This window comes from Pseudorca crassidens, chromosome 19 (assembly GCF_039906515.1).
Source record: "Pseudorca crassidens isolate mPseCra1 chromosome 19, mPseCra1.hap1, whole genome shotgun sequence".
In the NCBI taxonomy this organism is placed as follows: domain Eukaryota; kingdom Metazoa; phylum Chordata; class Mammalia; order Artiodactyla; family Delphinidae; genus Pseudorca; species Pseudorca crassidens.
The window spans coordinates 8,244,284-8,261,138 of NC_090314.1; the positions used below are offsets into that span (position 1 = coordinate 8,244,284).

The 16,855-nt window shown below is 44.2% G+C and overlaps 1 protein-coding gene across 3 annotated transcripts in view; it reads right to left on the bottom strand.

Moving 5' to 3' along the window:
- MAP2K4 (mitogen-activated protein kinase kinase 4) overlaps positions 1 to 3,863 on the bottom strand; it is a 104,842-nt gene extending 100,979 nt beyond the window's left edge. Inside the window, exon 1 of one of the 3 annotated variants that reach the window (XM_067715999.1) lies at positions 3,714 to 3,863. In XM_067715999.1, the coding sequence (XP_067572100.1) occupies positions 3,714 to 3,828 (115 nt within the window). In that variant the 5' untranslated portion in view covers positions 3,829 to 3,863. The remainder of the gene's footprint in view (positions 1 to 3,713) is intronic. The other 2 variants (XM_067715997.1, XM_067715998.1) reach the window with 2 other exon arrangements.
- Between the last annotated feature and the right edge of the window lie 12,992 nt (positions 3,864 to 16,855).

Genomic DNA, 16,855 nt, shown 5'->3' on the forward strand with positions numbered 1-16,855 from the left:
AAATTTAACTTCTTGTGTTCATGAGATTTTTAAAAATCTACTACATTTTAAGGGTTTAGTAACTAAAGCATTTAAATAGCCATGTCTAATAGCAATCCTTATATATGTATAGATATTTTATAATTTTCAAAGCCCTTTTATGTGCATTAATCTAATAATGTGATTCTCACAACAGCCCCGTAAGGTATTATCCCTATTTTAACAGATAAGAAACTCAGATGAGTTCAGAAAATGTAGGTAATTTCCCCAAGGTCACAGAGCTTGTACACGGCAGAGCAGCTACCTGAACCCAGGGAGAATAAAGACTCATCAAGAATACTCTGACCAGAAATGCTCAATAATGAAAAATGGAAATAAACAGGGTAGAGAAAAGGGTAGGACCCAGTAATAATGAAGCTAAAGAAACTGTGTGATGGATCATGAGGCGTTAGGGACTCATCTGCTAATAATGAAAGAGACAATTAATTAGACCATTACAAGTAAGAGTACTGTTGCTATTAACAATGATGATGGCTAACATGCATCAATCACATCCTTACTGTGTGTCAGGCCCACACTTTACATGCATTCTCAAAGTTCCTGTAAGGTAAGCATTATTCCTGCTTCCCAACTGAGAAACTCAGGCTTGGAGAGGTTAAGTATGTTGCCCAAGGTCACAAAATTCTTAAGTCCCGATGAGGGGATTCAAATCCAGGACACCACAGCTCTGGCTTAACTCAAGCATTATGATATTAAAAAACCAAAAAAACCAATAATTCTCAACTGAGACCACTCTTGGACCACAAACCTCAAGCCATGAAAAAATGTGCAGGGTGACCCAGTGCCCAGCACGGTGCTTCTCACACAGAACGACCACCAATGTCTGTTAATATTACATGTATTCCACGCGTCCCACAGCTAAACCCTGCTATTAGAAAGAGCTTGGCCATTAAAAACTCCCAGAGAGACAGTGCTTTGGGGGTGGCAGGTGACCATGCTTGCAGGGGTGGGGGGGGGAGTGGCATTTACCAAACATCTTCTAAGGACCTGAAGTATGATCTAAAGCCAAAGATCTGATAGGTGAAGTAAGGGAGGTTGCGCTCTAACATCACAAGACAAAAAAGATCCTACACAGCTGCTTAAGCTCAAGCTTTGTAACCTGGATTGTGGGAGAAAACGTCCTGAGAGTTTCAAGTGCTTCTCTTCATTCTCAGTAATTGAGAGAGGTTCAAGAAGATACAACAGGTTCCCGAATCAATCAAGGCTAGACACAGTACTGATAAAAGAAAATTCATCAAAAATTCAAAGAGAAGTCTTATGTCCTCCCTCTCCCTTTTAAACTGGGTTCTGCTTATTAGAAAGTTCAGTTTACTGGGTTTCAAAACTCAGGGGTGGGGGCTTCCCTGGTGGCACAGTGGTTGAGAGTCCGCCTGCCGATGCAGGGGACACGGGTTCGTGCCCCGGTTCGGGAAGATCCCACGTGCGGCGGAGCGGCTGGGCCCGTGACCCATGGCCACTGAGCCTGCGCGTCCGGAGCCTGTGCTCCGCAACGGGAGAGGCCCCAACAGTGAGAGGCCCGCGTACCGCAAAACCAAACAAACAAACAAAAAAACTGAAGGGACCTGTCAAATATGTGCAATAAAAGCTTAAATAAATACATAAGGCGTAAAAAAAAAATACTCAGGGGTGGGAGAGGAGAATGGAGCGCATCAGAATAATTCCTAAACACGATGACTTTCTCTGAGTTCCTAGAACACTCCAAGCTCTTTCCTACTTTGGCATCTTCACACACACTGTTCCCTCTGCCTAGAACCCTCTTCTTTATCGTAACAGAGTCCTCTTTCCAGACAGGTCTTCTGTGACCATCTTACCAAAGCAGACTGCCCCCTCCCCCACTAACTTCTAACCCAGCTTGTTACCTTCATAACACTTTTCCCAATTAGCAATTTTTCTTATTTATCTGCATATTGTCTTCCCTCCCCAATCCTATCAGGAGGGTGAGCTCCATCAGGAAGGAGACCATCTGACTCACTCTCTTCTATATACCCAGCACTAGGGCACTATGCCTGGCACTAGGCAGATGCTCAATAAACATTTTTGAACAAAAATTAATTTCTACAGCTTTTTCGAACTATTAGCCTCCCTACTCATCCCCTACCCCCCACCCCCAAAAAAACTTGCATTTTTATAAGCTTTGTAAGTCACCTGTTTTGGATATGCAATATAATCTTAAATTGTCATTTTGCTGTTTCATTTCGCACCACCACCACCACCAACGAGACTGTAGAGCTGGAAGATCAGGAAACCCATCCTGTACTTCATCTGTATATTGTACAACACAGTGGCATCCAATAACTAATTTAATTTGAATTAATTATCTGAGGGCCTGCACAGAAAGTGTCCTCTGAGCTCTGACATCATCCTGTATATATCTATCACTGTTCCTTACGTATATCCCATGGGGAGGGGGACAGGGATATAAAATTGAATAAAATCCCGCCTCTGCTTCATGAATCACCCTCTCATAAACCCGAAATACTCAACAAACGTCAAACCTAACCAGACAGACGGTTAAGATAGACCTCGGAGCCCTTTAGGAAGATTTTAATCAAAGAGTAACCATGGTCACACGGACCACGAAGGGTACCCCAACTGACGCTGCTAATAATTTAACGCAAGCAAGTCTGCGAAAGTTATCAAGAGATTTCTGACATTCCCTGTTTTCAAAGATAACATTACTACTCAAAATTCCCCAGTAAACTCAAGGAAACGGTCCCTCACGGGCTGGGGCCTGGTATTTTCACAACAGCTCCTGTCAAGAGCCACATAGAGCTAATAAGCATTCCCACTGGGGAAAGTCATTAATTAGGAGGGCTGCTTCAGATGTGCAGTCCCCGCAGAGAACCACTCGGACCCCTGCCTTTCGATTTCCCGGATCTCTGCATTTCAACCGAGCTCCCTCTGTTTGTTTTATTTATTTATTTATTTGGTCTGCATGCCAGGCTAACACAGAAACCCCCGGCCTCTCCCAGGCCAAGGGCTGTCTCATCACCTTACAGGTGGCACGGGCCTGAACACCCCCGCCCCACCCGCCCAGCGAGCAGAAACCTGCAGAAGTTTGGAAACCGAGGGTCCAGGAGGACCGCGGAGCCCAGAGGTCTGGCGGCGGCCGGGCCCGGCGGCGCCCGCAGGGAACCAAGATGGCCCTGAGCGGGCCCCACTGCGGCGGCGGCGGCGGCGGGGAGCCGGGCCGGGGCGCCGGGGCGCGGGGCCGAGGGGCCGAGGGGCGCAGGGCCGGGACGACGACGACGCCGCCGCCCTGGGCGGCCGGGACCCGCGGGCCAGGCCCCGGCCACCTCCCGCCGCCGCACCCTGGCCGCGCGTTCCCGGAAAGGCGGGCGGGGCGCGCCAGGTAAGCGGCGGTGGCGGCGGCGGGGGTGGCCGCGGGGGCGGGCCCGGACCAGGTGGGCCCCCGCGGGCGGTCGGGACCCCGCCGGGCCGAGCGCGGGCGGAGGCCGCGGCCCGGGCCTGCGCGGCCCGCCGCCCGGAGCCAGGCCGAGCCCGGGGCGGCCGGCTCCGGGCGCGAAGCGGGGAGGGAGGGAGGCGGACCGGCGCGGGTGGCTCGGTGGCTTCCTCAGCCGCGTCCGGGGGCGTCCGTGGCCGCGGGGACAGGCCGCGACGACTCCGACGGCCGCGCCCGGGGGCCGGGGTCTCGGCGCCGCCGCCTTCCTTACCCTGCATGCTGCTGACGGCCGGGTGGCCGGGCGCCGGGGACCCCACGGGGCCCGGGGTGCCGCTGCCGCTGCCGCCCCCGGAGCCGCCGCCGCCGCTCGGGCTCGGAGCCGCCATTGTTGGGAGTGAGGAGCCGAGCGGCGCCGCGGCGGCTGCAATGCAGCAAGCTCGGCCTCTCGCACGGCCGAGGGGCGTGGCTAGCGCCCGCCTTGGACACGCCCCGGCACGCCCCCTCCCGCCCCCGCCCGCGCCTGACGCGGAGCCGCACCAGATGCTGAGCGGCTGAGCGGCAGAACTGCCCAGGTCGCCGGTGCGGGACCCCAGAGGCCGGCAGAAGTCCTGCACCGGGGCTGCGGGCCCGCCGCGGAGCCTAGAGCGGTTTGCGGAGTGAGGAGTGTGTGCATTTGGGGTATGAAAGGGTACACAGCTTCTATCATTCCTACAGAGGTCTGTGACCCCAAAAGTTTAAGAAGCCCCTTGTTGGAATCTCAGAACCCAAAACCAGAATTGTAAAACTGAAAGGGATCGCAGAGCTCGTGCTTCTTGTCCAGTCTCTGACACGGCACTTCCAGAGGGGACTTGGCTCTACCTGTGGTTCCATGTGGAGCTCCCGCTAAGCCTTGCCTAACACCCTAACCCTACACTGCCCTGGGAGATCCTAAGGAATGCTACTGAAAGTACCGTCAGTGGACCCATCCCAAGAAGACTGAATCAGAATTTACATTTTAATAATATCCCCAGGTAATTTGTATGCACATTAAATTTGAAAAACAGTATCTTAAGCACGCAAGCTCCCTGGCCTCCCAAAATATATTATCTGTATCACCGACTTCCCCTAAATACACACTGGATTCTCTCCCCCACCTCTTCTACACCTTATAAGACCAGCCATATAAATTATATAATTTAAATATGAATTATATAAGATGGCAACTTCACAGAACAAAATCAAGTTTCTTCCAGTGCTTGGCACAGAGACTGGTTTTAGGAAGGCAGCAGCTAAAAGAAAAAGAAAAAAAAAAGTCCTCTGTGAGGCTGGGGGTTTGTGGACCAACAGAAATGTAGTTGGAACAGTAAGGTATGGATCTCTGGACAGAGGTATGTCTCGTCTCTATATAGAATGACCAACTATACAATATGCCAAGTAGTCTGAACCATGGAGCTGGATGTTTCCTGCCCTTTGGAAGCTCTGAGCCATCTATACCAGGACATCCTTCCACACAGACCTTATCTGTGCTGGAACTTCCTCGGGGCACCTTGGTAATGTCCCCTCCATCAACAGAAGCCTTGCCTGCTTGCTCTGAACTCAGCCTCAGCCATCATCTTGACTGCTCACAGGGGCTAGAGTTAGGGCTTAGGGAAAGTAAACTGGGAGGCAGTGAAGGCAAACTGAAGGTGAGAGCAGGTAGGTGTGCTTAAAAGTGGAGAGCCTCGCATTCCAGCCTGCCAGAACTCTCCTCTGAGGGCCTGGCTGGCAGAGTGACATCTCCATTTCCAAGTCATCATTAGAAACACTGCCAAATTCCCGTCTGGGAATCAGTATCCCAGATTGCTCTTCTTGGCCCTGGGGAACCATAAAAATGGGGTCCCCAGAAAGGAAATATAATCAGAACCTGGAAGGAAAGTGTCCCATCCAGGCTGTTCAGCCCAGAGTACAGGCTAAATACTCAATCTGCATCTTTGGCATGGTGCTGATGGGAAGAGTAGCAACAAATGACAGAGAAAAGGAGGAGCTGAGGCCCCCTAAATGCTCTTCTTTGGAGGTACAGATTGGAAGACAGCTTTCTTTCCTTTGAGGTTTATATTTTAGTGCCTGGAGGGGTCAGTATCAAAAATTAAATGAAATTCTTCTCTCAAAACATCAACACAACTTGCCAACAATTAACAAAGATTGATGCAAAAATATAGGGACCCCACCACCACCACCCCCAGGCAATAGTTTTGCACTTCCCTTGGCTTGACCACTTTAACATCCTGGGAAAAGGCATCAACAGCCTCATAGTTTTTTGACAAACACACCAAATGTCATCATCAGACTCCAGATGCAGGATTCCCAGACACCAAATAGTTCTGAGAAATTTTCTGACACTTTATTCCAGTACCTGCCAGTAGATTTCACAACCAGTTCCTGCTGACTAAATGTCAGTGTTGTGTATGTCATCTCATTTCTCACTTGCAGTTCCTTGGGTTTTGGAGTGGTACCAAGAAATGACTTGGAAGACTTCTAGTCTCCCCACCTGCATCAGTACCATAAGTATCCCTCCCCCATTTTTTGATGTGGACAATTGATATACTTATAGTCTTATGTAAAGTGCTACTAATTCCTTTTTCCAATTATACATATTTCTTTTTTTCTTTTTTTTTTGGCGGTACGTGGGCCTCTCACTGTTGTGGCCTCTCCCATTGTGGAGCACAGGCTTCAGACGCGCAGGCTCAGCGGCCATGGCTCACGGGCCCAGCCGCTCTGCGGCATGTGGGATCTTCCCAGACCGGGGCACGAACCTGTGTCCCCTGCATCGGCAGGCGGACTCTCAACCACTGCGCCACCAGGGAAGCCCTATACATATTTCTTTAATAGAAACTTATTATTTAATAGAAATCCTAGAGGCAATACTAGAGATTAGTCAACTATTTAGTAGGAAAAAGTTTTCCAATATTATTTTAGATTATATAGGTTACATTTAAGATTGTTCAAGTAAGAAAAACATTGACCTGATACAGTTAAGTGAACTTGAATGAGGAAAATATATGTAACAAATAAACCTAAAGGAAAACATTCCAACTAGGAAATTCATTCAGGAAAGTTGAATTAAAAGAGTAAATATATTGTGGAATCTAAAATATGAGACAAATGAATTTATTTACAAGACAGAAACAGACTCACAGACATAGGAAAGAAACTTATGGTTACCAAAGGAGAAAAGGAGTGGGGGAGGTATAAATTAGGAGTTTGGGATTAGCAGATACAAATGACTGTATATAAAATAGATAAACAACAAGGTCCTACTGTACAGCACAGGGAACTGTATTCAATATCCTATAATAAATGATAATGGAAAAGAATATGAAAAAGAATATATATATATATATGTATATATATCTGAATCATGTTGCTGCACGCCAGAAACTAACACAACATTGTAAATCAACTATACTTCAATGAAAAAGAAATTTTTTATTAAAAAAGTACTTTAAGGGCTTCCCTGGTGCTGCAGTGGTTGAGAGTCCGCCTGCTGATGCAGGGGACACGGGTTCGTGCCCCGGTCCGGGAAGATCCCACATGCCGCGGAGCGGCTGGCCCCGTGAGCCATGGCCGCTGAGCCTGTGTGTCCAGAGCCTGTGCTCCACAACGGGAGAGGCCACAACAGTGAGAGGCCCGCGTACCGCAAAAAAAAAAAAAAAAAAAGTACTTTAAGATAAAATGGGACAAAAAGAATCTAAAGAAAGCAGAAATAAAGGATGCTTTCAGACAAAAAAGAAGAGTAATATGTAACTAATTAGTTTTTTGTTTAATAATGCCTAATGCTGCGCTTGTAATAAAACGGACAGTATACTTGGATTGCTGTTAGTATTGTTAACTAGTGCATAAGAACCAGGGATAAGAACCATCAGGGACTCCCCTGGTGGCGCAGTGGTTAACAATTTGCCTGCCAATGCAGGGGACGCCGGTTGGAGCCCTGGTCTGGGAAGATCCCACATGCCGCGGAGCAACTAAGCCCGTGTGCCTCAGCTACCGAGCCTGCGCTCTAGAGCCCAAGAGCCACAACTACTGAGCACGCATACCACAACCACTGAAGCCTGCACGCCTAGAGCCTGTACTCCACAACAAGAGAAGCCACTGCAATGAGAAGCCCACGCACCACAGCGAAGAGTAACCCCCACTTGCCACTAGAGAAAGCCTGCACGCAGCAACAAAGACCCAACACAGCCAAAAATAAATAAATAAATTAATTTTTTTAAAAAACCATCAACTAGGTCTGAGTTTGGGCAAAAACAAGAAAGGATCTTGGTTTATTCAAACTGATGAAGCTATGAGCTTTTTACTTTTTCTTATGCTCACATTTTTCTTATATATTTGTGTTTTATGGTTTCTTATAGACTGAATTGTGTCTCCCCTGCAAAAAAAATTTGTATGTTGAGGTCCTAACCCACAGTACCTCAGAATGTGACTGTATTTGGAGATAAGGCTTTAAAGAGGTAATTAAGGTAAAAGGAGGTCACATTGGGCCCTAATCCAATATGACTGGTGTCCTTATAAGGAGAACAGGACACACAGAGAGGAGGCTGTGTGAAGACACAGGGAGAAGACGGCCATCTACCAGCCGAGGAGAGAGGCCTGAGAAGAAGGCAACCCTGCTGACACGTTGATCTGGACTTCCAGCTTCCAGGATTGTGAGAAAATACATTTCTCTTGGTTAAGCCTCCCAGTCTGGGGTACTTTGTTATGACAGCCATAACAAACCCATACATGGTTCAAAATAATGAATCGCTTAAAAGAAGTACAGCTTTTTTAGTAATATACTAGTAGCTAGCATAATCCTTGGGGAGCCGAAAAGGCAATTAGGCAAAATATGTCTCAATAACCAGCAAATTCATGTTTATAAGAGCTCCTTGAGAAAAATCCCTAAAGGGGCCTGAAGTTCTTGGCTCTGTCCTGTAATGACTTTTCCTTCCCACTGGAGAGGATGGAAATAACAGAGTAAGGCCATTGCTATGAGCAATGTATGACGAGGTCAGAGTGACATCTGCATACCCCCTGCTTAGAGCACCTTTGCTTAGAAATGAAGCTTGCTTGTTCTTCTTGATACATGTCTCAGTGGTTACATTAAGAGGACAGTTTTCTCTTCACATTCCAAATAAGGCAAAAATAAGCTGCAATTGGGTTTCACCTTAGGTCCCCAGTTTCAGTCTCTGAGAAAGTTAGAAGGGTCAGGCACCTCTATTTGGCTGTAACAATCACGTGAGAGTCCTTACAAGGGCTCAGCAGTTGGCTTTGAGCAAAACCCATCTCCTGTCCATCCCCAAATCGCTGGGGGTTTAGGACCAGGCCATCCAATGGCCGATGTTGCCTCTGTGCAGGTTTCTGGATATTGGTTGAACATTGCACTTAATTGGAAATGAAGGGAATGTGAGTTCATTCCATCAAAAGAAACAAAGTTCAGTCTGGTTCAGATAAAGGGAAATACCAATTTGACTATTAATAACTATACATGCATCTAGAGATTTATAGGAAAATGTTCATCACAACTTTATTTATAAGAATTTTTTTAAAAATGGAAATACCTCACTCTAAGTCACTACCACAGTGAGGTGTATTATTTTTTTATTTTTTTATTTTTTGCGGTACGCGGGCCTCTCACTGCTGTGGCCTCTCCTGTTGCAGAGCACAGGCTCCAGACACGCAGGCTCAGCGGCCATGGCTCACGAGCCCAGCCGCTCCGCGGCATGTGGGATCTTCCCGGACCGGGGCACGAACCCGTGTCCCCTGCATCGGCAGGCAGACTCAACCACTGTGCCACCAGGGAAGCCCCAGTGAGGTGTATTATTGATAGTATTAACAATGGTCTGACCAGATACAAATATATTCCAGAATGATACAATTCTCATCTGCCTGAACTACACCCAGAGCCTGTCCTCATCTTCTGTATTCTGTTGATCTATCCTCACTGTTTTTTAAAAAACAAAATGAGACTAAAATGGAAAAAAAAAAAAGAGAGCGAGAGAGAGAACAGTGGGCACTTTTGTCGGGGAGAACAGGAAATTCAGCGTGATTGGCTGGGAAGGGGCCAGAGGAAACTTTCCTAAGGTAAAGGTGATGTTCTATGCCCTGATAGCAGTTTGGGTTACAGGAGTTTATGCATCTGTCAAAATGCAGCAAATACATGCTCAAGATTTGTGAATTTCAAAGTATGTAAATTATATATCAAAAGAAGAAACTGTGAACCAATCCTGAACTCAGGCTCATGATCTGAATGCTGAAGTCTTAAAGAGGACATGTCCTGATACCTGCAGTTTACTTTGAAATGCGTCAGAAAAAAAAGATGGCTGAATGGAAGGTTAGAGGGATGGATAGACGGATAGATATGTGCTGAAACAAGCATAACAAAATGTTAATGCTAAACTCTAGGTAGTGGGTAGACCGAGGATAACTACAAGTTTTTTCAACTGTATGTTTGAATTTTTTCATAAGAAAATATTAGAAGAAAATGAAAAACACTATAAAACCAAAAAAAAACCACACAAAAATTAAACATATTGCTCAATTATATTGCCCTCGAGCAAAATTACAATCCAAGTAAACTAAGTATAAATGTCTAACTAATTTAATCCAATCGAATAGGTATCTTATAAAACTCAGGACTTATTGAAACTTCTCATCTAAAAGAAAGGAATCACCTAGGGTAAAGCCACACAGGGTCCTCTTTGTGCAGGGGCATATGTTGACCGTGGACTTACGTGAGACCACAACAGGCATCTCTGGCTCACTCAAGGTTGTAGCATTTACTAATTACTTAGGGGAGGACATTGTGGGCTTTGTTTCATTTTTGGTTTTGCTTTTTAGATTAAGTAACATGATCTGGCTTCAATTTAAAAGCATTGTTTTTGTTTCATTGTGTGGGTTTTTTGGTAGCAGATTTATTGAGCTATAATGCACATATTATACAATTCACCCATTTGAAATGTACCGTTCAGTGGTTTTTAGTATATACACAGTTATGCAACCATAACAGGAGTCAAATTGAGACCATTCCCATCACCCCAGAAAGAAACTCCATACAATTTACGGTCACTTTCAACTGGCCCCGACCACCCCCAGCTCCAGCTCTAGGCAACCACTAATCTACCTTCTGTCGTCATAGATTTGCCTTTTCTAGGTGATAATATAGCACATGGCCTTTTGTATCCTACTGCTTTCAGCCAGCATAATATTTTTAAGGTTTGTCCATGCTGTAGCTTGTAGTAGAACTTCACTCCTTTTCACGGCTGGATAATACGCCGTTGTGTGGATGTACACCACATTGTGCTTATTCATTTGCCCATTGATGGACATCTTGGGTTGTTTCTACTTTTTGGCTATTATGAATGACGCTGCTGTGAACACTTGTGTACAAGTTTTTGCATAGGTTTTCAAATTTCTTGTGTACATGCCTAAAAGCAGAATTGTTGGATCACACAGTAACTCTGTGTTTAACCATTTGAGGAACTGCCAGACTCTCTTCCAAAGTAGCTACACCATTTTACATTTCCACCAGCAGTATGTGAATGTTCCAGCTTCTCCACATCTTAGGCAAACACATTATGATCTGTCTTTTTTATTAGAGCCACCTTTATGGTAACAGTGTATTTTGAGGCATTTCATCTATAATAGCCACTGAATTGGACATTGGCAGACACTGTATATTTTATAAATTTAAAATGAAATGTGTTCATTTCAAGAGGAACTACCACAACATGAATTCCTGTGACCATCGATGACTCACTTTTAGTACATTGGTCCATATCAAATCTACCAGTCAGAGCTCAAGGAAACTGTGCCCTTTTCTGAGAGGTACAATTTGTTGGCTTCCTCTAACCATCAGAAATCAGTAACTAAATTCTATTAGTAGTGGCTGAAGCATTTTATCAGCGACATAGATTAATGAAAAAATTAATGCTGGACACATAGGAAATTCTCTATTTTTGGAATATTGAAAAAAATTCAATTATTCAACAATAGGAATTAATAATAAAGTTATACACAGCACAAAAATATTAATGAGCAGGAGAGAAGACGTCACAAGAACAAAAAGTCTGATTGGGTTTTATAAAAAGATAAAGTGGACACTTAGGAAAAATGCAACTTACCTTATATTAGTCAGATGTTAAGAGCTTCTCTAAGTCTAAATACACCTCTGAAAACTATACCTCATTATACCCCAGAAGCACTTCATATGTTTGTCTGTAATACATAAATATATATTTATTTATATATCTAAAGAACATATGAACCAATAAATGAGCACCAGCAATGCAATAGAAAAAAAATGAATAAAAGATAAATAAATATAAATGGCTTCTAAACCAATGATTCCAAATCTCGTTCATAATTATAGTAGTATGCATTTAAATAATAATGGTATATATTTTCCTTTAAAAATTGATAAATATATTTTTCTGTTGACATTTCTAACTTATGAACTACCTCAGACACAAGCTCCCATTAGTTCGAAGAAAGGTCGTATTTAAACTCAGTTCATTCATCTAAAGTCATTCTCTCCCTGATCTTGTCTTAGGTCGTAGATAAAGACAGCCTCTGATGGCTCACAAAACAGCCACATTTCAGTACCAATTTATTCTTTTAAATTAATTAATTAATTAATTTATTTATTTTTGGCTGCATTGGGTCTTCCTTGTGGTGCGCGGGCTTCTCAATGCAGTGGCTTCTCTTGTTGCAGAGTGTGGGCTCTAGGCGCGGGGGCTTCAGTAGTTGTGGTACACGGACTCAGTAGTTGTGGCATGTGGACTCAGTAGTTGTGGCTCACGGGCTCCAGAGCGCAGGCTCAGTAGTTGTGGCGCACGGGCTTAGTTGCTCCACGGCATGTGGGATCTCTTCCCTGACCAGGGCTCGAACCCGTGTCCCCTGCATTGGCAGGCGGATTCTTAACCACTGCACCACCAGGGAAGTCCCTCCAGTACCAATTTAGAGTTGTAAGGCTTTCACATAATACTGCATCAAAATTTGTTATAAAGAACTAAAATTTCAAAAAGAACTAGAATTTTCCACTTCCTATCTGTCTTATTCATCTTTCCTTTCTCCATATAAGTGACTGGGCAACAGGATTTGGAGAAAGTCTTTTGATAATAAACTTTTGGTAGCTTATGAATTGTGAATATTGTAAATGTAATACCTGATGAAAATTATTTAATATGTAGCTAAATTGAGCTTGATAGCTGTCCTTTTGTTGTTGCAACAAGCATTCTTTTATGAGTTACAAAGTATTTATTAGCATACATTTAAATTCTTTTAAGCAGTTTCATTTAAAAATTAATCAGAAACATAAATTATTTTTGAAAAGTCTGTTCTATAAAAAGATATGTTTTTTCCCTTATATATTCTATTTTACTTACACAAAATGTTTCTTTTCTTCTCTTTATTGAACAGAAGATATATGTACCGAGTTTCTATTCTCTGCTCAGGTTCTACTTGAATAGCAATGAATTGCAAGATACATAGATGATAAATCATGTAAGAATTTACTCAGTGAATATTTATTACTAGATCAATAAAGTAAAATTTTTGATAGTACTTTTTTTTACTTAAAAGTCTTTACTGGTTCCCTTTAAGCCTGAAAATAAAGCTTTGTTAAGCTACCCTCCCCATTTCTCTCTGCCTATTCTAACCTGTTCTAGACAGGTGTTACTGTAGAGCTTTCATGCCATTTTTGGTCTATTATGCCTTATTAAATCCAAGCCACATGTGCAGTCAAAGAAAAATGATATTCTTTTAGTCATTTCTAAACTACTCTCTCCTGATGTTACATATATAAGCCATGTTTTAGCAGGGCTTTTTTCCCCTACCGTCTCACAAGTCTGTGTGTTAGAACTCAGGAATATATTTTTAGACAGTTTGGTGCAGTTCAGTGGTTTTCAGGAAGCCAAGTTAAGGGATTTCTTTGTTCTTTTCCCTCTCAGCCAGGCTGGAGCAAGGAGACATGAACTTAAAAGCTCAGGAATGTATGACGACACAGAGATGGGTAGCATTTGTCCCGGAGGACCACAGGACGCTGCAGGGACCTCAGGAGGACTCACATCACTGTTTCACGAGGTCCAAACGATGCCACTTGGATGTGGTTGCCTTGAACACAACTGTCCTCTGGCATCCATGCGTGGTCCGGGTGGTCCTAGGGGTGGCCCTGGAGGGCGACACAGGTTCACAGACAAGGTTGTCTACACCAGACCATGTCTCCTTGACTACATAAGTTTTCAGGTATGTGGTGGAAATCCAAGATCATTCTTCATGGAGAAAGAAGTCCAGATCCCAGTTTATAAGAAAGTGTATCCATGAGACAAGTGTCTTACTCTCCCAGATAGGTCTTAAAGATCTAACTCCTTCTTTCTCTTTTTTTCCCCCCTAGTGGACTCTGATTGAGCTCTAGTGCTCACAAGTCATGAACCTTCCAGGACGGTCACAATTCAAATACTATGTTCCCAATTTTGGACCATGAGGTCTGAATTTGGGTCCTGAAAATACAGTTACAGTACACCTAGGCTAAATTCTTGTTGTCGCCCTTGACTGATTCCTTCATATTTCTCTCTTGGGAGCTGCCCTGAATAACGGGTACCTGGGGAAGGACAGTTCCTAGACGCCTGGTGCCTGGTGGAGACAACGGACTGACAAGAACATGGCCAGTGCTCTGGGGGAGAAGGGCTCTGGGGGAGAAGGGCTCTGGTGAGGCAGTGCCCTCCCCAGGCTGCAGTGGTCAGCCTTGCCTCTTCCCCTGAAAGCCCTCCAACCCACTGGCCAGCTGAGCCCTCAGGCATCCCCAATGAGCTCTAAAACCCAGAATCCAAGGTGGGCATCATTAAACTACCATCTCCTCTGAATTCTGGAGAATATTACTGAGCAGTTCTGTTCAGACACCTTTAGAGACCAGGTTAAAGTCCTGGCAAATGTAGACAGACTTGATTTACAGGGATGGTCAGCGTATGTCATACACCATAAAAGGTGTCCCCATTCAAAATAAGAATTTAAAAACTGTGCTTGCCAAACGAAACACATGCCTCCAGTTTCCAGTGCCTGGTTTGGAGGGTCCACAGCAGCATCAGAGGAAAGAAGGGATCTTTGGTAAAATTCTGCAAGCTTTAGTGAATACACTCTAAGCCTAATTCTTGGTATCCCAGCTTCTTCCAAGATGAGGTTGTGTTCTGTGCCCTTGGCCACATGCTGTTTCTTCTGCGCATCTCCATGGGCAGCCTGAATCTCTCTGCAGTGGCCCTCCGAGGCTTCCTAAAACACACTGCTGCTGCCAATTAACTTAATTTTCTCTCTGGTCTCCTAATACCACATAATGAATAGACTACATTCTGGAAAATAGGTTTTTTTTGGTATTTTCTTTTAAACCCCAGTGTCTGGTTAATCCGAATCCTTTTCTCTCTGTGTGTTCCCCAATGTTCAGACCCTTTTTGTTAATTAGCAGTGACAGATGACTCACCGGTCTTGCTGGCTCCCCAGAGGAAGAAAAAGCTTGCTTCTTCTATTGATCTCAAGCCCTTCAAGAGTCACCAAATGCTCCTGGAAGCTTCTGTCACAGGGAGGAAAGTTCAATCTGAAAAAACCTGGGCAGTGGTACAGCCATCCCTCGCATCTGACAGCAGGGACAGATGGGCCTCCCACAGCTCGATGCTGATGGGGTTTTCAGGAGCCCTGGCCATCAGAAAGAGGGAAACGTCACAGATTCAGCAAGGGCAGGGGCTGGCTGTCCAAAGCTGGGAGGGTCATCAGCTCAGCAAGAAATAAAACAGCTTGAAGGGAAGGAGGCCCAGAGAGGCCACAAGTGACCGTGTGGAAAGCAGAAATCAGTAATAAGCATCAAGATGAGGCACCTAAGGGACCAAAGAAGGAGAATTCTGGGTGGTAGAATGTTTAAGGGAGTCTGAGGCCTCTTACTCAATCTCCCTGAAATTGTTTACCAGATAGAACTCTCCAAGCTTTAAAGGGCCCCTGGTCAGTTGATGGGATAAAGAATCATCTGTGCATCACACTAAGCGAAGTAAGTCAGAAAGAGAACAAATACCACATATCACTTGTATGTGGAATCTAAAATATGACACAAATCAACATATCTACAATACAGAAACAGACTCACAGACATAGAGAACAGATGTGTGGTTGCCAAGGGGCGGGGGGTGGCGGAGGGATGGATTGGGAGTTTGGGATAAGCAGATATAAACTATTATATGTAGGATGGATAAACAACAAGGTCCTGTATAGCACAGAGAACTAGATTCAATATCCTGTGATAAACCATAATGGAAAAGAATATGAAAAAGAATGTGTGTATATTTATAACTGAATCACTTTGCTGAACAGCAGAAATTAACACAACATTGTAAATCAACTATACTTAAATAAAATTAAAAAAAAAAAAAGAATCATCTATAGAATTCAGAAGTTTTCCAGTCTGTACCTGAAGGCAGGAGCTCTTTTTCTGGCACGAACAAAAGACGGATCAATTATACAGAGAGTCTTGACGAGGTGAGATCCCAGCTTTTAGTAAACTTTAGGCTCTGTGGTTGATACCCTATCCAGAACATGAAGATAATTTTCAGTGATGCTTAAGGTCATACAATATCCTACCAGGTACTTTTTGGAATTTCTTAGTAGGCACATTTCTTCAAAAATCGCTTAATTAACAGATGGTATTGAAAAAAGAAAATGTTTTGCCAATGATGTACTTTTTCCATTTGGAGGGTTTGTGAAGTTTCTTTTTTTATTTATGACAACCATTAAAACTAAGTGTTGAAAAAAAAAAAAAGTAAAGGTAGAACAAGACCTGAAAAATCTCTGTATAATTAGAGTATTAAATCAAGATTTGCTCAACTAATGAGGCCTGTTCCATCTCATTTTAAGTGGGAATTTTATTCAACAAATAAAATACATATTTTGAAATATTATTTTTTCATTCTTACCTCAGTCTTTGTTGACTTTTATATTCACATGTTTTATTATATAGAATATGTAGGCAAAATGATACATGTATATTATTTATTAATAAATACATATACAAATAGTGGCTCTCTAGCCTCAAAATAGTTTTACTGGTAAAGAGTGCTTGATCAAAAAGGTGTAGTGGGGACTTCCCTGGTGGAGCAGTGGTTGAGAGTCCGCCTGCCGATGCAGGGGACACGGGTTCGTGCCCCGGTCCGGGAAGATCCCACATGCCGCGGAGCAGCTGGGCCCGTGAGCTATGGCCGCTGAGCCTGCGCGTCCGGAGCCTGTGCTCTGCAACGGGAGAGGCCATAGCAGTGAGAGGCCCGTGTACCACAGGAAAAAAAAAAAAAAAAAAGGTGTAGCGACCACTGCCCTAAATCAGGGCTTCTCAAATGTGGCTGCACAGCAGACTCACACAGAAGGCATGTTAAGCCCAGATTTCTTGCCTTCTCC